Here is a 23,941-nt window from a genome sequence, read left to right on the forward strand (position 1 = left end):
TGGAGCAGAGACCGGGACGGCTCGGAAGAGTGGGGTAATTGGCCAGGTACAATTGGGGAGGGAAAAAAAGGGGAGGAGGACATGCAGGTTAGGGTTAATACTCCTGCCTGTGCCCCTGAGCAAGGCAGTGGAAAGAAGTGGAGGTGGTCCCCAGGTGCTGCAGCTGCCACTGCTGCTACACAACAGGAAGGTTTCATGCAGACAACACACTAGTTGTAAGAATACAGTGACAAAGTAAAGTCTTCCTTCTTGTAGGGACAGCAGTGGAAGTGAACACCTTTATTCTGGTTGGGTTCATGAACATGGGTTTCTGTAGACTGGTAATTTGTGTATTTCTCGACAAACAACAGCAAAAAAGCACAATTTCAAAGCATTTGTGCTACAAAAGCGGCAACAGTATAACTTGTTTTACGTATGACACATCTTCACACAAACAAAACCATTGTACTGTCATGCAGAAACAGGCACACACAGTTGAACGATGGCTACAACTACATATTCTGCACTGCTGCCGTTTCACAGCACTTCTTTTCCTGGAACTATTAACAAAAATACATGTCTTATGCAAAATAATCTATAATAATATGCACTTGTTATTGACTTTTCAGCTTAACCTCTTCCCAAACCACTGACATCAGTATTTAAGATGTAGGATCGTTCAACAGAAGACCAAACCGGCTGAACGATGACTGAAAGAGGAGTGGGAACAACCGCTCCGTCCCTTTCACAATGCACCTCACTGCTCTCTCGTCCTTGTAGCACCAGATAAGCTGTCTCACATGGTGCCGTGCATCACACGGTAATCTGACCAGCACAAATAACAATGAGGATCGCTGCTACATTTCAGCAAACATAATAATGAAGGTAAACTTAAGTTTCAACCGTCTGTTGCACTTTTCTTAGACTGCTATTTACCAAATGGTACAACCAGAACATGGTAAAATGGGTTTCTATTAAGCAACATAATAAGACCAAATGCACAGTACAGTGGCTGACAGGCCGACTAGAGGACAGCCAACCCTGGTTAAAGTGAGCCAAAGCATCAGCAAGAGGAAGTCCTGGTGAAGACAGGAAGACAGCTCAGTTTACCTGGCTCAAACCACCAAGGGACTCACTTCTACCACGCTGAATATGTTCCATGACTACCAACATGGGGATCGGCGGTTCAAATCCCCGTGTTACCTCTGGCTTGGTCAGGCGCCCCTACAGACACAATTGGCCGTGTCTGCGGGTGGTAAGCCGGATGTGGGTATGTGTCCCGGTCACTGCACTAGCACCTCTGGTCAGTTGGGGCACCTGTTTGGGGAGGAGGGGGAACTGGGGGGAATAGTGTGAACCTCCCACGCGCTACGTCCCCCTGGTGAAACTCCTCACTGTCAGGTGAAAAGAAGTGGCTGGTGACTCCACATGTATCGGAGGAGGTATGTGGTAGTCTGCAGCCCTCCCTGGATCGGCAGAGAGGGTGGAGCAGAGACCGGGATGGCTCGGAAAATAGGGTAACTGGCCAAGTACAATTGTTGAGAAAAAGAAAAAGGGGGGGGGGGGCAAAAAAAAGAAAAGAATCTGTTCCATGATGCAGGAGAAACCTGTCTCACAGGCACCATGTTGTACAGGGGCAGACAGACAAGGTTCGGCGAGGTGACGGTACAGCAGGGTGAACACACATCCAGTCTGTTTAAAGCAGTCCTCCTCGCTTTTCTGTTTAAGCAAAGAATTAAAAACGAAAGCTTTTTCCCAATGTATGCAAGTACACCTCCCCGTGCTCCTGAAAGAGTGGCCCTCCCACATTTAAAACATTCAAATGGGTTTGCTTATGCGGAGCACATTCTACCTACTATAGATGGGATTACACAGACTACAGAGAGCTGGTTTGAGCCGGGCAGACCAGTGTCTTGTAGGCCACGCCACGGTGGGTGTCACACTACAAACAACAGCAGATCTTCATGTGATGGGTCAATATGATAACTAGGTGAATTTGCGTTCTGAATATTGTACATTTTACAGATTGCGTGACTTCTCCTGATTTTGTAATTTTCTTCATGTGTCTTGCCTTGTTTCTTTTCACAGGACCTCCCAGCCCACAGAGCAGACCTGGGGGACCCCTGCTTATAAAGCATGTCGATGGGGTGTTTAAGATGCACATGGTGCCCAGTCCAGTGAGCCGCAAGTTTGTCTATGCCTTATTTTTGTATGCGTCCTTTAAGAAGTCCAGCGCCAGAAGGCCACCCTCATGCGGTCCCACACAGCTTCCAGAGAGTCAAAGGCAGGTCGCACATCCAAGATGGAGAACTCGTAGGTGTCCTTATTGATTTCACCATCGTAGTAGTCAATAACGTAGCGCACCTCCTTCCCACAGCGGTCGATGATCCAGTCATGGCGATCAAAAGGCAGCTCGTAGCTGAGGGCGGAGAGAACGGACAGTGAGATAAGCCTGAACTTCCGGACTGGATTTGTCCAGGAGATTGTCAGTTAACGGGTAGTTGGAGGAGAACGATAGGTAAGTGAATTAGAGTGATTAGCTGAAGGTTTCAACACACCTGGTCCGACAGGCTGCCAAACATACTGGATGTGTGGAACTACATATACAACCTTATGATTTGAACCTTCTTTCAAAGTTCCATAGTAATATAATAAAAGGGACGTTCTGCGACCCACACACCTCACTCCAGTGAAACCACTACCTCCACTTATCTGACTGGTTTGGGGTTATCTTGGTCAGCTGGTGGTTATATTTGAATAGAAATGCAAAACTTGGGGTTTCAGATATTTTTTTAATGAATGAACACCTTTATTTGTCACTGCACAGCTGTACAATGAAATTATGTGCAACTCCCCAGTGGTACCAAACCATTTATATATATAAATAAAAGAGTAACTAAACCCTACACTAATGTAGTGAGTCACATCTACAGGTTAAAACGACATAAAGGTTAAAATCATGAAAGGCTGGTATTGGTACTCTCACACATGGTTTTAACTTGTAGATTAAATTACCCAATTTCCCTCGGGGATGAATAAAGTATTATGATTCTGATTAGATGTCAGCAGACTCACTAAAATGCTCAGCAAACTCACTGAAATATGTAGTTACTCTGCTATTGGCTGTGAGCATGCCTTTACAACTACACTATAGCCCTGCATCTCCCTGCCAACTGTTATCACATAACATGTTACAAACCAAGTTAAATGAAAAGTATCAAGGCTACAAAAAGTGTAGGAACTATGAGCCAACTTCAAGTCACTGACTTACATCAACTTATGCAAAATTTGCCCAATAATTATTACATTTGTTTTCTTTTTTTATCATCTTGAGTCTCGGTGATGTATTTCCTTCCTCTTATGACTAAAGGAGATTTCTTCAGGAACGTCAGTAAGAAATAAAACCATAATTCTCCCCAGCAATATCCTACTCATTCTCAAACAGATGGGCTAGACGCTCTGAAGAAGCCAAAAATGGAAAATGTCTTTATCTAGGGCTCGGCTTGAGCTGTGTCTCTGATATCACTCCATAAAATGAGGACATACTGATGTCATGACCCAACTGGGGATTCATGTTTCTAGTCAGAGGTGGTAACCACTCCAAAATGTTTTGTGAGAACTTCAGGTAAAACCATGGCTAAAAAAAAGGTATGAATTAACTCACCCCATCCAATGCCGAAAACGTGCCCTCGGGGAGTATTCTTTGGCTTTACCCCCAAACCGTTTCAATGAAGGGCCACATGGACATTCACTGCAGGAGAGACGAGAATAGTTATTAGAACGTCTACTTTCAATGACCTGACAATGTACGGGGCAAAGCAGGCAGGCAATGTGAAATCAATGCAGATAAAAAAGAGCAAAGTGGGGTGGCCTAAAAGTAAGACAGTTCAGCAAAGTGTGGGGACAGGTCAAAGAGTTCTATCATCCAAATGTATTTCTTAATATCCCACCTATTTTTTATTTTCATTTTTTTCATCATTCCAACTTCGACATGAAAAGCAGAGATGCTGCCAAATTGTTTAGGTTTCCTATTGGTCTTCAGTTTGTTTTCTGTTTATTTCTGTCATGGCTGTGTGATCTGGGCCATTGGGGCTCACCTGTTACCCATCCCGATTGGTGATTCTGTTCACCTGTGCCCCATTTGCCTGAGTAACCTTGATCGCCCCTGATAGCCCGATTTACCTGATTGCCCTTGATTGCCCAGGCTGTACTCACCCGATCCCCCGCCCCTTATTTGGCTTGTGGTTCCTGTTCCTGCCCTGTTAACCTGTTCCCCATTTCCCTGATTGGCTGTCTCAGGTTATATATGCCCCCTGGTTGCCCTGGCGCTTTGTCAGATCGTCACACACATGTGGACTTTTGGTAGCCAGGTGCTTCAAGCCTTCCATGCTGCCTACAACTTCGTTCCAGTTATTGTAACTTTTGTTTGCCTTAATAAACCTTGTTCTAGCCCAGTCCATCTCTGCTGTCTGCATTTGGGTCCTCTGTCCCTTCTCCTGACATGACAACTTCTAACAGGACTTGGACTAATTGGCTACTTCTAGTTCAAATGGAGAACTGTGTTCATACATTCACGTTTGCAGTAAATTTGAGCTACTCCCTAGATAACCAACTGTTTACTTCTTTCCAGCAGGTAACAAACAATTTGGAATTCTCCTACATCTGATTTACGGATATTGATGTTAATAGGCCAATCTCAACACTATACTGAGCCCAATATCAAATTTTAATACTGTGTCACCAGTCCAGGAGAAATCACCATCACCTTTACCGCCTCCGCATTTTGCCCTATGCATTCGAGTCTTGAATTGTAAAGAAAATGCATATGGCAATGTTACAACGACAAGCTACAAGGGCACTGTGTGCTATTCACAGCACTGGGGAACAGCTGCATCAATCCCAGTGCACATCCTTGATGGGCAGAAAAGCGGTTTTGAATGGAAAGTCAAAAGGCGATCTACGTAAAGGGGGGGGGGGGTCCCTGAACCGAGGGGTGAGCCCTAAGAGTACATCTGTCACCATCTTACAATGCCAGCCTACACTTCCAAACCTGCATAACCAACTGCATTATCACCTGGCAAAACCCAACATGCACACAGTGAGGCAGAAAACATGGCTGGCATGCAACCACACACAACACAGATGCCCCCCCCCCCCCCCATGACACGTCACGTCCGTGCTTGCCTGGTGTCGGTCCTTGCTTACGTGAAATGTGTGGCAGTGCAGTGTTTGTTCAGGAAAACACAAAGTTGAACATTAAAATGTCAGGAACACAACATGTTGTATATTTCTTAGTGAGAAAGAGCTGATAAAAATAAAACATATTTTTAAAGTCATTGTTAGAACTGTACTGGTACTCATATCGGTACTTAGTATCGGCAAGTACCCAAATGTAAGTACTTGTACTTGGTGTGAAAAGTGGTATTGGTGCATCCCTAATGCTTTATGTGAAAATCTGTTTCATGTTGGGGACATACAGTGGCTTGCAAAAGTATTCATACCCCTTGAACTTTTCCACATTTTGTCACGTTTCGACCACAAACAAATATATTTTATTGGAATTTTATGTGAAAGACCAACACAAAGTTGCACACAATTGTGAAGTACAAAGAAAATTATACATGATTTCAAAATTTTTTTACAAATAAAAAACTGAAAAGTGCGGTGTGCAAAAGTATTCAGCCCCCTTTTCTCCAAGTGCAGCCAATTGCCTTCAGAAGTTGCCTGATGATTGCTGAATGATCGACTGTTGACCTAATGACTAAACAGAGTCAACCTGTGTGTAATCTAATCTCAGTACAAATACAGCTGTTCTGTGACGGCTTCAGAGGTTTGTTAAGAGAATATTGGGGAGCAAACAGCATCATGAAGTCCAAGGAACACACCAGACAGGTCAGGGATAAAGTAGTGGAGAAGTTTAAAGCAGGGTTAGGCTATAAAAAGATTTCCCAAGCTTTTAACATCTCGCGGAGCACTGTTCAATCCATCATCCGGAAATGGAAAGAGTATGGCACAACTGCAAACCTACCAAGACACAGCCGTCCACCTAAACTTACAGGCCGAACAAGGAGAGCACTGATCAGAGATGCAGCCAAGAGGCCCGTGGTGACTCTGGACGAACTGCAGAGATCCACAGCTCAGGTGGGGGAATCTGTCCACAGGACAACTATTGGTCCTGCACTGCACAAATCTGGCCTTTATGGAAGAGTGGCAAGAAGAAAGCCATTGTTAAAAGAAAACCATAAGAAGTCCCGTTTGCAGTTTGCCAGAAGCCATGTGGGGGACACAGCAAACATGTGGAAGAAGGTGCTCTGGTCAGATGAGACCAAAATTGAACTTTTTGGCCTAAATGCAAAATGCTATGTGTGGCGGAAAACTAACACTGCACATCACTCTGAACACACCACCGTCCCAACTGTCAAACATGGTGGAGGCAGCATCATGCTCTGGGGGTGCTTCTCTTCAGCAGGGACAGGGAAGATGGTCAGAGTTGATGGGAAGATGGATGGAGCCAAATACAGGGCAATCTTGGAAGAAAACCTGTTGGAGTCTGCAAAAGACTTGAGACTGGGGCGGAGGTTCACCTTCCAGCAGGACAACGACCCTAAACATAAAGCCAGGGCTACAATGGACTGGTTTAAAACAAAACATATTCATGTGTTAGAATGGCCCAGTCAAAGTCCAGACCTAAATCCAACTGAGAATCTGTGGCAAGATCTGAAAACTGCCGTTCACAAACGCTCTCCATCTAATCTGACTGAGCTTGAGCTGTTTTGCAAAGAAGAACGGGCAAAAATTTCAGTCTCTAGATGTGCAAAGCTGGTAGAGACATACCCCAAAAGATTTGCTGCTGTAGTTGCAGCAAAAGGCGGTTCCACAAAGTATTGACTCAGGGTAGCTAAATACTTTTGCACACCGCAGTTTTCAGTTTTTTATTTGTAAAAAATTTTTTAAATCATGTATAATTTTCTTTGTACTTCACAATTGTGTGCCACTTTGTGTTGGTCTTTCACATAAAATTCCAATAAAATATATTTATGTTTGTGGTCGAAACGTGACAAAATGTGGAAAAGTTCAAGGGGTATGAATACTTTTGCAAGCCACTGTATGAAGAGGAAGCTCATTGCAGCAGTCCACGTCCGATGACTCAGACTTGGTCAGAGAGCTAAACAAAAATAGTTAAGGATAGTAAAGTTAATTAATCTAATGATAACTTCAGCTATCTGAAATCACGTCTGACACAGTGGTAGGATGCATTCCCTGCAGAAGGGTTGCCTAAACAGTGTTGAAGTTATCGCAGGGTTGCCTCAACAGTGTTGAAGAAATTATCATCTCGATGCTAAACAGTGTTGGGGAAGTTATTGTGTTGAGGAAGTTATCACAGGGTTGCCTTTTAAACAGTGTTGGGGAAGTTATCGCAGGGTTGCCTTTTAAACAGTGTTGGGGAAGTTATCGCAGGGTTGCCTAAACAGTGTTGGGGAAGTTATTGTGTTGAGGAAGTTATCGCAGGGTTGCCTTTTAAACAGTGTTGAAGAAGTTATCGCAGGGTTGCCTAAACAGTTTTGAAGAAGTTATCGCAGGGTTGCCTAAACAGTGTTGAGGAAGTTATCGTCTCGATGCTAAATTGTAGTTTCTTGACTCACTTTGCGTGGAGGGCTTCCCACTTGAGGATCTCCTGCCATGCCTGCTCGTTGTTCTGATTGTGGATTTTAATGATGTTTGTCATATCCTGAGGACCCAGGTCATCCTCACGCCAGCGCCACCTGCAGTGTACACAAACATTATGTAGAAACAGATTAGAGAAGAAGGTAGAGTTCAAAAGAACCACCTGAGAGTTTATCTTTAGTCTCTGCACTGTTCTCCATTTACTTTCCTTCTCTAATCTCAAGTATGACACTGAGACAAGAGAAGAACGCAAGACTACAGCAACAAGAGACGTCTCACCCTTTTCGTAGCATTGCGTTCCAGAACATCTGTTCAGAGGGGTAGACCCATTTCTTGCCTGAACCATGCCGGGGTATCTTGGATTCCTCTCTTGAGAGAGCCAGGGTAAAGGGCTGGTCTGGAGCCGGCACTTGGTTAGGAGGAGGCATCTGCAGACAGGGAGAGGAGACAATGCAACGACACAATCCATGTAACTACCATACTCACATAATCAAATACAGAGAAAGGCGGCTATAGCTGCATTCTTCATTTTTTGTCACCATCTCTCTCTCATGGAAAGCTCACACACCGTCTACCCCCTCAGTGTCATGGTTTCTGGGGTGTGTGATGGAAGGTACCATATTTGCTGGGTCAACGTCAGTCCTGCTGCCTGCTGCTCCTTTCATAGGGCATTCTACAAACTCATATGCCCGGTCTTGGTGGGCTGGAGCTGCTTGTGCTGAGGCAGGTCCTTGGTGCATGGGACACTCCGACGGTGGAGAAACTGAAAAAGAAAAATAAGCCGACCGAGGCATGCTCATGTGATTTCATCAGTAAAACGCCCAGAATGGTTGTCCACTACGTAGTCTACGTGCTACCACTGATGCTGCTGCAAGTCTCTGCCACCGCTGGGCAACATTTGGGTATTGGTAGCACAAAAATCAATCGAGACCGCCTTTTTAGTCACACAGAAAAAAATTGCTTGCTTATTGGTAGAGATGCACTGACGGTAGTTTTCTTGGTCGATTCTCATTTCTCATTTCTTAAGTCTGAGCTGTTGCTTCTGACGGATTCCCGTTTTTTTTCCTAAGAACTATAACTGACAGCATACACAAACACGTTTAACTTTTTAATGGAAATTTGAATTACATGTTCCTAACAAAACACTATTAAATAACTTACATTTTCTCCAACACTGCACCATGTGACAGGACCTTCTCTCTCTCACTCAGAAACATCTCAGAATAAAAAGTGCTCCAGGTTACTGGACACGGCTTTTTGTACAAATAAAATGTACAGCTAGCTGCATTTCATCATACCCATGGTAATCGATGGCAAAACTGGTATTAAAATTTTTTTTCGGGAGATGGTAAATGCAGTTGGCAATATGGCACGGGAGAAACAGTGCCCCTGTGAACACAGCGTGCAGCTCGGTTCATGATCTATTACTGTTCATGACCATGTTGCTGTTCATGATCATGTTACTGTTCACGACCATGTTACTGTTCATAATCATGTTCATGACCATGTTACTGTTCATGATCATGTTACTGTTCACGACCATGTTACTGTTCATGATCATGTTCATGACCATGTTACTGTTCATGATCATGATCATGACCATGTTACTGTTCATGATCATGATCATGTTACTGTTCACTACTATGTTACTGTTCACGATCATATTACTGTGCACGATCATGTTACTGTTTATGACCATGTTACTGTTCACGGCCATGTTACTGTTCACGACCATGTTACTGTTCATGATCATGATCATGTTACTGTTCACTACTATGTTACTGTTCACGATCATATTACTGTGCACGATCATGTTACTGTTTATGACCATGTTACTGTTCACGGCCATGTTACTGTTCACGACCATGTTACTGTTCATGATCATGATCATGTTACTGTTCACTACTATGTTACTGTTCACGATCATATTACTGTGCATGATCATGTTACTGTTTATGACCATATTACTGTAAATGATCATGTCACTGTTCATAATCGTCGTGCAACAAATACTGCTGGCAATCATTTAAGGTTTCGTGCAAAGGTCTACAGCAGCCATGGCTAACCATGTGCCATGGAGCCATGTGTATGCAGGTTTTCATTCCAGCCGGACTCCACACCAGCTGATTTCACTCATCAGCAACCCTTCACCAAAGATGAAGAATGTATCAGTGAAATCAGCTGGTGTGGAGTCCGGCTGGAATGAAAACCTGCATACACATGGCTCTCCATGGCACATGGCTAGCCACCCCTGCTCTACATTTACAAAAAGCCTTGTTTATTTTTTCTTTTCATGAGCAACCAATTTCACTTTAAGTGTTTTTGTAACCACTTCACGTCGCCGTAGAATAATAATTAATCACAATAACAGCCTAATGATGGCATGTGATGAAGACAATAATAATAACAGCCAACATTTTAGGAATTTAGTTTTTATGGTCTTCTACAGCTGCAATTTATTTGGTGTGATTACTGCACAGTCAGTCGTCCCGACTCCCGCCGTAGCGACACCTCGAATACCTTTGAATACTTGCTGCAGAGTATTCGTAGACCAAAAGAAGGTACTCGGGACAGCCCTAATAACATCCAACTGAAAAGAATGTGAAGCACATCCCACTTTATCCAACATGTTCCACTTTCCCAAAGTAAATAACGGTTTTTTCTTTTTTTAGATTTTTTTCTCCCCAATTGTATCCAGCCAATCACCCCACTCTCCTGAGCTGTCCCGGTCTCTGCTCCACCCCCTCTGCCGATCCGGGGAGGGCTGCTGACTACCACATGCCTCCCCCGATACATGTCGTCGCCAGCTGCTTCTTTTCACCCGACAGTGAGGAGATTCACCATGGGGACGTAGCGCGTGGGAGCATCACGCTATTCCCCTCAGTTCCCCCTCCCCCCGAACAGGCGCCCCGACCAACCAGAGGAGGCGCTAGTGCAGCGACCAGAACACGTACCCACATCCAACTGCCCACCCGCAGACACGGCCAATTGTGTCCGTAGGGACGCTCGACTAAGCAAGAGGTAACGCAGGGATTCAAACCAGCGATCCCCATGTTGGTAGGCAACAGAATAGACCACTTCGCTACCCGGATGCCCAACAAAGGTTTCTGACGACATGTTTTAGCGCATGTGTGTGGCTGTGACATGACCGTCTGTGCTGCTGTGTGCACAACATGAACCATGCCGCGGTGTGTGCATGTACATTTGACTGGCAAAGAATCAGACATATATGAAACTGAGCGGCCGGTCACGGTCATGACCAATTAAACTGAAAATCGGCCAATTCCGGCCACCAGTTGATCAATCGGTACATCTCTACCTACTGCAGGAAACCGATGTCCAGACTGTTGTTGAGCAAGAACAGAAACAGATGGGTAAGACTGTGATGTTTAGTAAAAGCTCTGGAAGAAAATCAGAACTCAAACTTTCAGTCGACACCTAAAAAGCTGTTGATTGGTCATTAACAGGTACTGGTATTTTCTGGAAAAAGAGATGAACACCCCCATCTCTCACACATACCATTGACAGGCTGGGCTTGGTGCATGGGACACTCTGCAGGTGGAGACACTGACAGGAGGACACAGAAACATATCAGGCTGTGCTGACAGGAAGTCCATTACAGAACAGAACAAAAAGAGATTTCATACGAGTGCCATCATTCATGCCCCCTTACCTTTGACAGGTTGGGGTTCCTGGTGCACGGGGGCACCCTGAGGTGGACTCAACATTACTGAATCGGCCTTAACCGTGGGGGTCACAGGTGTGGACACCGAGGCTCCCATTGCGCCCACAGTCCTATGTAGAAACACACACACAAGACAAAAACAAAAGAACAATGTAGCAACATGACATCTACTGGCTGGAAATAACATAACAGTACACCCACACGTTTAGACAAGTAAATAACTCGAAGGGAGTGGACACCTGACAGAACTAGAATCTAGCATCAACTGCCACTGTGCAGTTTACACTGGACAGATGATAGTTGATAGTTTAACAAGATCTGGGTTGTGTAAACACATCAGACTTGAGCTTTACATTTCCACAGGCTATAACAACATACATACAGGGGGAAAAAACACTGAACGGGGGTGTCAGGGGTTATTCAGACATTCACTCATTCTTATAATTTCTTACAAAGCCCAATTCCAATGAAGTTGGGACGTTGTGTAAAACGTGAATAAAAACAGAATACAATGATTTGCAAATCCTTTTCCACCTACCCCTGGATTAAAAACCGACATCATTGTGTAAAGGATATGACCACGTGGGCTCAGGAGCACTTGGGAAAACCATCGTCAGTTAACACAGTTCGTCGCTACATCTACAAGTGCAACTGGCTGCTGACCAGGACAAGTGACATTTTCAGATATCACTGTGTTGTCATGTTATAGATTAAATGATAATCAATTAATCAAATAATCACTACTTTAATCATAATGAAATATTGTTCGACTGGACTATTTTGCATCTGATGATTTACCATGTAGCAGACTGGCATGCTGTTTGTCGGTTTTCATCGTTTCTTTGGGAGAACTTCAACGCACACGGAGATAAATAGATGTCACTAGAGTGCAAACTTTATTGTGTCTTTATTGTAAAAGGATATCCATGTGAAAATTCCACTGGGGGCATTTTAATAAGCTAAAGCCTCCAACTTTATTCTATCTGCGTAGTTTGATATGTTCATTGTCAGGAATCGTGACGGCAACTTTTCTTGTCTCGAAACTAAATCCAAGCAATATCTGCAAGATGAGAATCAGAGGGCAGTCTCTCTCACAGTGTGTGTGTGTGTGTGTGTGTGTGTGTGTGTGTGTGTTAGCTAATATTAAATACAATTTAAACACTTCATGAAGGTTACATGTCAATGTTTTCTAAAAACACACTTTTTGTTTTGTTCTTCCACGGGAAAGAGTGCATCAAAAACGACAGCTCTTTCTTTAAAAGATCGTTTCAGCACTGGTATGTTTCAGCTCTAGTACGTTTCACCACTAGCATGTTTCAGCAGTAGTATGTTTCAGCACTATGTTTCAGCTCTAGTACGTTTCACCACTATCATGTTTCAGCACTAGTATGTTTCAGCTCTAGTATGTTTCAGCTCTAGTATGTTTCAGCTCTAGTATGTTTCAGCACTTGTATGCTTCAGCAGTAGTATGTTTCAGCTCTAGTATGTTTCAGCACTAGTATGTTTCAGCACTAGTATGTTTCAGCTCTAGTATGTTTCAGCACTAGTATGTTTCAGCTCTAGTATGTTTCAGCTCTAGTATGCTTCAGCGCTAGTATGTTTCAGCTCTAGTATGTCTAAGCGCTAGTATGTTTCAGCTCTAGTATGTTTCTGCACTGGTATGTTTCATCTCTAGTATGTTTCAGGACTAGTATGTTTCAGCTCTAGTATGTTTCAGCACTAGTATGTTTCACCACTAGTATGTTTCAGTAGTATGTTTCAGCAGTAGCATGTTTCACCAGTATTATGTTTCAGCTCTAGTACGTTTCAGCAGTGTTATGTTTCAGCACTAGTATGTTTCAGCAGTAGTATGTTTCAGCGCTAGTATGTTTCAGCTCTAGTATGTTTCAGCTCTAGTATGTTTCAGCACTAGTATGTTTCAGCACTAGTATTTTCCACTCTAGTATGTTTCAGCACTGGTATGATCTAAAATGATAAAACGCTCCACAAAGACAACACAGTGTTTCCTCGTTGACGCTAAGTTATTGCTACTGATAGCTAACCTCACCTGGTTACCTTATCACCCGGTCTCCATAGCTACATTAGCTAACCTCACCTGGTTACCTTATCACCCGGTCTCCATAGCTACATTAGCTAACCTCACCTGGTTACCTTATCACCCGGTCTCCATAGCTACATTAGCTAACCTCACCTGGTTACCTTATCACCCGGTCTCCAGAGCTACATTAGCTAACCTCACCTGGTTACCTTATCACCCGGTCTCCATAGCTACATTAGCTAACCTCACCTGGTTACCTTATCACCCGGTCTCCATAGCTACATTAGCTAACCTCACCTGGTTACCTTATCACCCGGTCTCCATAGCTACATTAGCTAACCTCACCTGGTTACCTTATCACCCGGTCTCCATAGTCACATTAGCTAACCTCACCTGGTTACCTTATCACCCGGTCTCCATAGCTACATTAGCTAACCTCACCTGGTTACCTTATCACCCGGTCTCCAGAGCTACATTAGCTAACCTCACCTGGTTACCTTATCACCCGGTCTCTATAGCCACATTAGCTAACCTCACCTGGTTACCTTATCACCCGGTCTCCATAGCCACATTAGCTAACCTCACCTGGTTACCTTATCACCCGGTCTCCATAGCTACATTTGCTAACCTCACCTGGTTAACTTATCACCCGGTCTCCATAGCTACATTAGCTAACCTCACCTGGTTACCTTATCACCCGGTCTCCATAGCCACATTAGCTAACCTCACCTGGTTACCTTATCACCCGGTCTCCATAGCCACATTAGCTAACCTCACCTGGTTAACTTATCACCCGGTCTCCATGGCTACATTAGCTAACCTCACCTGGTTACCTTATCACCCGGTCTCCATGGCCACATTAGCTAACCTCACCTGGTTACCTTATCACCCGGTCTCCATAGCCACATTAGCTAACCTCACCTGGTTACCTTATCACCCGGTCTCCATAGCTACATTAGCTAACCTCACCTGGTTACCTTATCACCCGGTCTCCATAGCTACATTAGCTAACCTCACCTGGTTACCTTATCAGCCGGTCTCCAGAGCTACATTAGCTAACCTCACCTGGTTACCTTATCACCCGGTCTCCATAGCTACATTAGCTAACCTCACCTGGTTACCTTATCACCCGGTCTCCATAGCTACATTAGCTAACCTCACCTGGTTACCTTATCACCCGGTCTCCATAGCTACATTAGCTAACCTCACCTGGTTACCTTATCACCCGGTCTCCATAGTCACATTAGCTAACCTCACCTGGTTACCTTATCACCCGGTCTCCATAGCTACATTAGCTAACCTCACCTGGTTACCTTATCACCCGGTCTCCATAGCTACATTAGCTAACCTCACCTGGTTACCTTATCACCCGGTCTCTATAGCCACATTAGCTAACCTCACCTGGTTACCTTATCACCCGGTCTCCATAGCCACATTAGCTAACCTCACCTGGTTACCTTATCACCCGGTCTCCATAGCCACATTTGCTAACCTCACCTGGTTAACTTATCACCCGGTCTCCATAGCTACATTAACTATCCTCACCTGGTTACCTTATCACCCGGTCTCCATAGCTACATTAGCTAACCTCACCTGGTTACCTTATCACCAGGTCTCCAGAGCTACATTAGCTAACCTCACCTGGTTACCTTATCACCCGGTCTCCAGAGCTACATTAGCTAACCTCACCTGGTTACCTTATCACCCGGTCTCCATAGCCACATTAGCTAACCTCACCTGGTTACCTTATCACCCGGTCTCCATAGCCACATTAGCTAACCTCACCTGGTTACCTTATCACCCGGTCTCCATAGCCACATTAGCTAACCTCACCTGGTTACCTTATCACCCGGTCTCCATCGCTACATTAGCTAACCTCACCTGGTCACCTTATCACCCGGTCTCCATAGCTACATTAGCTACTGCAGACTGGACCCGGATAACAGACGTGACTACAGCGCTAAGCGGAGGGTGAACTAAGGTTACCATCAAAATCACAGTGTAGTCAAGTCAACTGACTTAGCAAAGCTTCTGAGTCCGCATTAACGTCACCCTACCTACGTAGCTCTCTCACCGAAGGTTATGAACTGACCTCTCGTCTGTGTCCTGGTCGGCACACGGGATGGAGGGTAACAACACCTCTTACAGCAGCGGTGTAGCGCCGATTACGGTCCCAATGTCAACGTGCGCGACAGGACGGCCCTTTACCCACAATGCGTTACGCAATCGACGAGGAGCTACGTAACCTGCGCAATACCAGCTTTTCTTTTTCTTCTTCGTCTCTCTTCGTCTTCGTCTTCTTCTTCTTCTATTTAATGTAGTCTGTAATTTCTGTCAATTTTGCGAGACAGAAACAACGGATCACTTATTTCCCCACTGCAACATTACTTATCATCTGTGTGTATGGATGAAGTCTGGCAATGGTGCTCTAGAAAGGTAGAATTCTTGATGAACAATGTGATTATTTTGGCAAAATATTTTATACACGAATGTAAATATTGCAACACGCAACCCCGTTTAGCAGCCTTTACAACCTAATTAGTAACTTTCTCCAAATCTCTAAAATGTGTGAAAAACAGAAATTCCCTAAAATTATTCTTTACATTTGAGCAATTTAATGTAATTTAACCCCTGGAATATTGTCTTGTCCTATTTTATTTTGTTTTATCTCTTTTTAATTTACTATTTCTGTTTCCTTGTTTAGTTTCTCATTGTCTTTGACATGGTCGATGTACTGTTCTTAGCCGACTGTGTTGTTTTGGAGTACACTGGCTTTGCTGGATGTGTTTATATATTAGAAGTCTTGATTTAAAAAAAAAAACCTCTTCTTCTTCTTCTGCTACTGCTGCTGCTTCTTCTACTTCTTCCTCTTTCTGCTGCTTCTTCTTCTTCTACTACTACTACTACTACTACTTCTTCTTTGTATTTATTGGCCGTTGGCAAACAACGAATTGGTCCGTTACTGCCACCAGCTGATATGGAGTGTGGATCAGACTGTCTATTTAGTTACACTATCCCCCCCCCCAAAACGCCACTCAAATCTTCTTAATTATTTCAGTTACTCTAAGAAACGGAAACAAGATGTTATAACACTCAGTTGAATTCTTCTGTAGAATATCTACTAAATCAAATTGTAATTTTATTTTCCTGAGATTTTGAGTCAGACGCCTCCTTTCTGCCTCATATTTCTGACAATATATCATAACATGCTCTATTGTTGCTTCTGGTCCACAGTAGTCACAGCTGCCTGTGCTGTGTTTGCCTGTTTTGAAAAGTGTACTGTTTAGTCCTGTTCCTTCCTGCACACCTCATTTCTCCCACTTTCCTTTGAACTGTGTAAAACCACCGTCCTTTCCTCTCTTCCTCCCGTTGCTTTTGCCACCTTTCCTTCGGTCTGTGCTTAATAATGCTCCTTATTTCTGGCTTGCTTAAAGTAACCACCAAATCAATCTGATTATGCCTTGTAGCCTTCTTTGCAACCTTATCTGCTACTTCATTTCCCTCAATGCCAATGTGTGCCGGTACCCGTAACAATGATACTGTAAGACCCATCACTTGAGTTCTAGATCATGTTTGTTGAACCTCTATTAAAATGTCTGGTCTGCTGTGTGAATGACTGTATTGTAAACTGGCTAGTGATGAACTTGAGTCTGAACAAACGGTCTTGTTTCCTCTATCCACTGCACTGCTAACAATACTGCAAGCCTTTCTGCTGTGTGCACTGATATTTCCTCATTGATCCTTTTCCCTACTTGGATATGAAATTGTGGAACAATAAATACTACTCCTACTTTATTTACTGAACTCTGATGCATCCATATAAATCTGGACGTAACTGTGGTAATTATCAATATAAGCCTGTATGGTATGTGAATCATAATTAAACTCTTTATCTTTATTCTTCTTTTCTAGTAGTGTGAAATCTAATATAGCATCTGGAAGTATCCAAGGTGGTATTGCTGGCAGAGGCGCTGTTGGACTAATGTTTAACTGATCTACTTCAAGTTCTGTTGCTTTCTGTGTCATTGTCCATCCATCCAAAGCTTTTTGTGTCTCTCCCTTCCTCTTCCCAACAAGGGATTAAAGTGTCTAGTGTTGGATGATCCTGATTATGGCCCTGTAAATTAACCCAGTAGTTCAAGGATAGCTGTATCCTTCTCATTTCTAGAGGCATGTCTTCCATTTCCACCTGTAATGCTGCGGTTGGGGTTGTTTTAAATGCACCTGTGCATCATCTCAAAGCCTGATACTGTAGCTTATCTCATTTCTTTAGAGAAGTGTTTGCTGCTGACCCACACACCACACAACCATAATCTAATACTATCTGCCCCCCATTCACTTCCAACTAAACACCTCATTACATTTAGTACCTTCTTACATTTGTCCACTACTTTCTGAATATCTACTACTACTACTTTTGGCTGCTCCCGTTAGGGGTCGCCACAGCGGTTCATCCGTTTCCATTTCTCCCTGTCTTCTGCTTTCTTTCTTTCTTTCTACTTTCTGAATATCTATAGGCCATATAATTCTTTCATCGAACTACACACTCAAAACACTTCATAGTCCCGGAGCTAGCATACACCATGTAGAAACCCTCCTCGTGCTTAACACGGAAAGAGATGGTCAGTGTTTGGGTCGGAGAGTCCAAATAAATGAACACTTGTCTCCGCAGAAACTGAATATGTGTCAATCTGGCGTCCTCACACCCCAGATTCACCGTCCAGAACCCACTCACAAGCTTCCCAAAGCGCCAGCGCCTCGTTGGAAATAGAAGGAGGGATTCTGGACACGGTGATCCGGGTGGAGGGCACCACCAGCGGGGAAACAAGTGTAAACTCATCGTTTACGAGCAAGCCATTTTTATCAGTTGGTAGACCAAACCCTGTTCCTTCAAAAACACAACCACCGCTTTATTCATTCATGAAATAAATGAGATGTTTCCATGCCCCACCTGTTCTCCTACCACCACCAGCACCTGCTCCACCGTGGTACTGGGCCACCAACAGCACCTGCTCCACTGTGGTACTGGGCCACCAATAGCACCTGCTCCACCGTGGTACTGGGCCACCAACAGCACCTGTTCCACCGTGGTACTGGGCCACCAACAGCACCTGCTCCACTGTGGTACTGGGCCACCAACAGCACCTGTTCCACCGTGGTACTGGGCCACCAACAGCACCTACTCCACTGTGGTACTGGGCCACCAATAGCACCTGCTCCACTGTGGTACTGGGCCACCAATAGCACCTGCTCCACCGTGGTACTGGGCCACCAACAGCACCTGCTCCACCGTGGTACTGGGCCACCAACAGCACCTGCTCCACCGTGGTACTGGGCCACCAACAGCAACTGCTCCACTGTGGTACTGGGCCACCAACAGCACCTGTTCCACCGTGGTACTGGGCCACCAGCAGCACCTACTCCACCGTGGTACTGGGCCACCAACAGCACCTGTTCCACCGTGGTACTGGCCCACCAGCAGCACCTGTTCCACCGTGGTACTGGGCCATCAACAGCACCTGCTCCACTGTGGTACTGGGCCACCAACAGCACCTACTCCACCGTGGTACTGGGCCACCAACAGCACCTACTCCACCGTGGTACTGGGTCACCAACAGCAACTGCTCCACTGTGGTACTGGGCCACCAACAGCACCTGCTCCACCGTGGTACTGGGCCACCAACAGCAACTGCTCCACCGTGGTACTGGGCCACCAACAGCACCTGCTCCACTGTGGTACTGGGCCACCAACAGCACCTGCTCCACTGTGGTACTGGGCCACCAACAGCACCTACTCCACCGTGGTACTGGGCCACCAACAGCACCTGTTCCACCGTGGTACTGGCCCACCAGCAGCACCTGCTCCACCGTGGTACTGGGCCATCAACAGCACCTGCTCCACTGTGGTACTGGGCCACCAACAGCACCTGCTCCACCGTGGTACTGGGCCACCAACAGCACCTGCTCCACCGTGGTACTGGGTCACCAACAGCACCTGTTCCACCGTGGTACTGGGCCACCAACAGCACCTGCTCCACCGTGGTACTGGGCCACGGTGTGACCCTCACTCAGTGCCTCCAAAACAGGGACGTGCCCGGTAGGAAGCGCGGCTCACCCTCCACCAAAAACAACCACCGAACACACCCCAAATTACAATAAGAGCAACCACAACTACAAAACAATCATACAATAAACACAGTAGGGAAAAAAAAGAACTGAGAAGTCACTCTGCCAAACTCACCATGCACTCCTCCACCAAATTCCCAGCATGCAGTGCAGAGAGAGAGACAGAGAAAGACAGAGACAGAGAGAGACAGAGAAAGACAGAGAGAGAGAGAGAGAGAGAGAGAGAGAGAGAGAGAGAGAGAGAGAGAGAGAGAGAGACAGAGAGAGAGAGAGAGAGAGAGAGAGAGAGAGAGAGAGAGAGAGAGAGAGAGAGAGAGAGAGACAGAGAGAGAGAGACAGAGAAAGACAGAGACAGAGAGAGACAGAGAAAGACAGAGACAGAGAGAGACAGAGAGAGACAGAGAGAGAGAGAGAGAGAGAGAGAGAGAGAGAGAGAGAGAGAGAGAGACAGAGAAAGACAGAGAAAGACAGAGAGAGACAGAGAGAGAGAGAGAGAGAGAGAGAGAGAGAGAGAGAGAGAGAGAGAGAGAGAGAGAGAGAGAGAGAGCGAGAGAGATAGAGAGAGAGACAGAGACAGAGACAGAGATATTTGAACTGATCATTCAAATCATTGTCCTGATAACAGAACAGGTATTTGACCTGGAACATACAGTTCCAGGTTCATCACATGGTGAGGTGAGACATGTTTACTGCGGTGTGACAGAGTCCTTGCCTAACCCTAACCCTCAACAGCGATGATGACCGGGACAGGTGGAGAAGCGGTCCCGTGTCCTACTGTGACTCTGATAACCATGTCAGCAGCATGGTTTCTGTGGTGAATTGCTGTGTGAGTAATGTCAGTTGGGCAGCTTCATGTGAGGTGAAGAGAAGGCCACTGGTGTGCACACAGGAAGAAGGTCAGATTACACCACATCATGTTTCTGTGCCTGGTTCACTAAACTCCTACAATGAATGCTGCACAACATGCAACCAATGCTATCTTTGCTGATTACCCCCCCCCTTTTTTTCTCCCCAATTGCATGTGGCCAAAAAACCCACTCTTCCGAGCCGTCCCGGTCTCTGCTCCACCCCCTCTGCTGATCCGGGGAGGGCTGCAGACTACCACATGCCTCCTCCGACACATGTGGAGTCACCAGCCGCTTCTGTTCACCTGACAGTGTGGAGTTTCACCAGGGGGACGTAGCGCGTGGGAGGATCACGCTATTCCCCCCAGTTCCCCCTCCCCCCGAACAGGCGCCCCGACCAACCAGAGGAGGCGCTAGTGCAGCAACCAGGACACATACCCACATCCGGCTTCCCACCCGGAGACACGGCCAATGGTGTCTGTAGGGACGCCCGACCAAACCGGAGGTAACACGGGGATTCGAACCGCCGATCCCCGTGTTGGTAGGCAACGGAATAGACTGCTACACTACCCAGACGCCTCTGTTGATTTTTTAAAGTTTATTGCATAGTATTAGTGAAACTCATTTCTGACCAATATGTGTGTCCGCATTCAAACTTGACTGATCACACAAACACAAAATGTATCTTATTAGATTTTATAAAATATTTTAATATTTTATCAATGACCTATGAAATGCTCCAAAACATGATACATTAAAACTAGCAATGACTCTACTCTCACACTGTTACAGCACAACCACACCCACACTGATGCAGCAGGAAGTAAAGCTGCAGGAAGCAAAGCTGTGGAAAATGGACCCTGCATGGAAGAAATATGTCCTATATGTGTAGTGTAGTGTGCAGTTGCATGTATGTATCTCTGCCTGCTCAGCTCCTGTTGTTCTGCAGGGCATTAGTGAGGCTCTTGTTGTAGTCAGCGAGCTGCTGGGTGACAGTCTTGGAAACTGCAGAATAGTCACTCTCCTGGGCTTTAGAGGCAATGACTACCATGAATACTGTTGTCAAGGATACGTCCCTGGACAGCCATGTACTGCTTTTGTTGGTATCTTTATATAACAAAAAAATCTATTCATACACACACACACACACATACACACAAACACATATATATATATATATATAGCCATGTGTATTATTCACAATGTCAGATCACAATGTCGTGGATGACATTGTGATCAGTAGTGAGAGTAGGGAGCAGGTGGAGGAGAGCCTGGAGAGGTGGAGGTATGCACTGGAGAGAGGAGGAATGAAAGTCAGTAGGAGCAAGAAGGAATACATATGCATGAATGAGAGGGAGGACAGTGGAATGATGAGGATGCAAGGAGTAGAGGTGATGAAGGCATATGAGTTTAAATACTTTGGGTCAACTGTCCAAAGTAATGGAGAGTGCAGAAGAGAGGTGAAGAAGAAAGTGCAGGCAGGGTGGTGTGGGTGGAGAAGAGTGTCACGAGTGATTTGTGACAGCAGGGTTTTCGGGTGGCATGGCGGTCTATTCCGTTGCCATCCAACATGGAGATCAGCGGGTCGAATCCCCGTGTTACCTCCGGCTTGGTCGGGCGTCCCTACAGACACATTTGGCCGTATCTGCAAGTGGGAAGGCGGATGTGGGTATGTGTCCTGGTCGCTGCACTAGCGCCTCCTCTGGTCAGTCGGGGTGACTGTTCGGGGGGTAGGGGGGAACTGGGGGGAACAGCATGATCCTCCCACGTGCCACGTCCCCCTGGTGAAACACCTCAATGTCAGGTGAACAGAAGCGGCTGGTGACTCCACATCTATCGGAGGAGGCATGTGGTAGTCTGCAGCCCTCCCCGGATCGGCAAAGGGGGTGGAGCAGAGACCGGGACGGCTCGGCCAAGTACAATTAGGGAGAAAAATGAGGGGGGGGGGGGGGGAGAAGGGTACCAGCAAGAGTTAGAGGGAAGGTTTACAAGATGGTTGTGAGACCAGCTATGTTATATGGTTTGGAGACAGTGGCACTGATGAAAAGACAGGAGGTGGAGCTGGAGGTGGCAGAGTTGAAGATGATAAGCTTTTCATTGGGAGAGATGAAGAAGGACAGGATTAGTAACGAGTATATTAGAGGGACGGCTCAGGTTGGACGGTTTGGAGACAAAGCAAGAGAGACAAGATTGAGATGGTTTGGACATGTGTGGAGGAGAGATGCTGGGTATATTGGGAGAAGGATGCTGAATATGGAGCTGCCAGGGAAGAGGAGAAGAGGAAGGCCAAAGAGGAGGTTTATGGATGTGGTGCAGGAGGGCATGCAGGTGGCTGGTGTGACAGAGGAAGATGCAGAGGACAGGAAGAAATGGAAGTGGGTGATCAGCTGTGGCGACCCCTAACGGGAGCAGCCGAAAGTAGCAGTAGATTATTATAATGGTGTCTTTACAGGGAATGACTGCCACTCAGCCTGAGGTGAGAAAGAAAACCAAGACAGAAACAGTTTGTGTAAGTATAATGAAGAGTCCTCACACAGTTGGTGTCTTCACTTCAGGCCATATGTGAGCACAGGTTGGAAATAAATGTATGGAAGGATACACTCTTTCATGACATAGTTGTTCTGCTCCAGGTGTTGCCACTTCCGCTCCAGGTTAGCCAGCTGGAAGATTGAGCCAGGGCAGAAGCACAGTGAATACAGAGTAGCATGCTGGGACCTGTGTGGCAATGTAAGTACTGCAGTACAATACTAAAGTGAAAAATAAATGCAACAACAGATTTTATAACAACATATTAGTACACAGCTTAAGACATACATCCCTCACTGAAGTATTTAACAAGTTTGTCTTCTATTACATTTTGTGTGTGTGTGTGTGTGTGTGTGTGTGTGTGTGTGTGTGTGTGTGTGTGTGTATATATTCATTCATTCATCTTCAGCCGCTTCTCCGGGGTGGGGTCGTGGTGGCAGCAAGCTAAGTAGGGCACTCCAGACGTCCCTCTCCCCAGCAACACCCTCCAGCTCCTCCTGGGGGATTCCAAGGCCTTCCCAGGCCAGATTGGACATGTAGTCCCTGCAGCGAGTTCTGGGTCTAACCCGGGGTCTCCTCCCAGTTGGCCATGCCTGGTAAACCTCCAAAGGAAGACACCCAGGAGGCATCCTGATCAGATGCCCTAACCACCTCAACTCCTTTCGACGCGAAGGAGCAGCGGCTCTACTCCGAGCTCCCTCCGGATGTCCGAGCTCCTCACCCTATCTCTAAGGCTGAGCCCAGACACCCTACGGAGGAAACTCATTTCAGTCGCTTGTGTCCATGATCTGACCCTTTCGGTCACTACCCAAAGCTCATGACCATGAGGGTTGGAACGAAGATTGACTGATAAGTTGAGAGCTTTGCCTTCTGGCTAAGCTCCCTCTTCACCACAACAGTCCAGTACATTGGGGTTTACAGGAAACCTACAGACACAGACCAATATCTACTTTTCGACTCAGACCACCCGCTGGAACACAAACTGAGCGTCATCAGAACTCTGCAACACAGAGCTCACAATGTGCCCAGCAGCCCTCAGGCCCAACGAGAAGAACACAAACACCTGAGGGGAGCTTT

At 45.8% G+C, this 23,941-nt stretch overlaps 2 protein-coding genes across 3 annotated transcripts in view; both read right to left on the minus strand.

The window, feature by feature from the left end:
- Positions 1–250: 250 nt before the first annotated feature.
- Positions 251–15,575, minus strand: LOC130129866 (holocytochrome c-type synthase). 2 transcript variants are annotated; one of them, XM_056299540.1, is made up of 8 exons: positions 15,442–15,575; positions 11,318–11,439; positions 11,164–11,211; positions 8,262–8,407; positions 7,924–8,072; positions 7,623–7,742; positions 3,644–3,730; positions 251–2,398 (listed from the first exon to the last, which is right to left on the minus strand). In XM_056299540.1, exons 2-8 carry the CDS (start codon positions 11,424–11,426, stop codon positions 2,200–2,202), a joined length of 858 nt encoding a protein of 285 aa, XP_056155515.1. In that variant the 5' UTR covers positions 11,427–11,439; positions 15,442–15,575; the 3' UTR covers positions 251–2,199. The 2 variants fall into 2 exon arrangements, with proteins under 2 accessions (XP_056155515.1, XP_056155514.1); XM_056299539.1 differs by having other exon boundaries at positions 15,460–15,573.
- Positions 15,576–21,036: 5,461 nt separating this feature from the next.
- ift74 (intraflagellar transport 74) overlaps positions 21,037–23,941 on the minus strand; it is a 36,733-nt gene continuing 33,828 nt past the window's right edge. Inside the window, exons 19-20 of the mRNA XM_056299493.1 lie at positions 22,938–22,998; positions 21,037–21,382 (exon numbers count right to left, since the gene is read on the minus strand). Of these exons, the coding sequence (XP_056155468.1) occupies positions 21,267–21,382; positions 22,938–22,998 (177 nt within the window). The 3' untranslated portion in view covers positions 21,037–21,266. The remainder of the gene's footprint in view (positions 21,383–22,937; positions 22,999–23,941) is intronic.

Source organism: Lampris incognitus, chromosome 19, assembly GCF_029633865.1.
Source record: "Lampris incognitus isolate fLamInc1 chromosome 19, fLamInc1.hap2, whole genome shotgun sequence".
NCBI lineage: Eukaryota > Metazoa > Chordata > Actinopteri > Lampriformes > Lampridae > Lampris > Lampris incognitus.

Bases quoted from the DNA above. Each gene is read 5' to 3' on its own strand.
- LOC130129866 (XM_056299540.1), bottom strand. From the start codon at position 11,426: ATGGGAGCCTCGGTGTCCACACCTGTGACCCCCACGGTTAAGGCCGAT. The intron at 11,212-11,317 runs GTAAGGGGGCAT...TCCTCCTGTCAG, and splicing joins GGAACCCCAACCTGTCAAAG to TGTCTCCACCTGCAGAGTGT. The intron at 7,743-7,923 runs GTGAGACGTCTC...TGTACACTGCAG, and splicing joins AACGCAATGCTACGAAAAGG to GTGGCGCTGGCGTGAGGATG.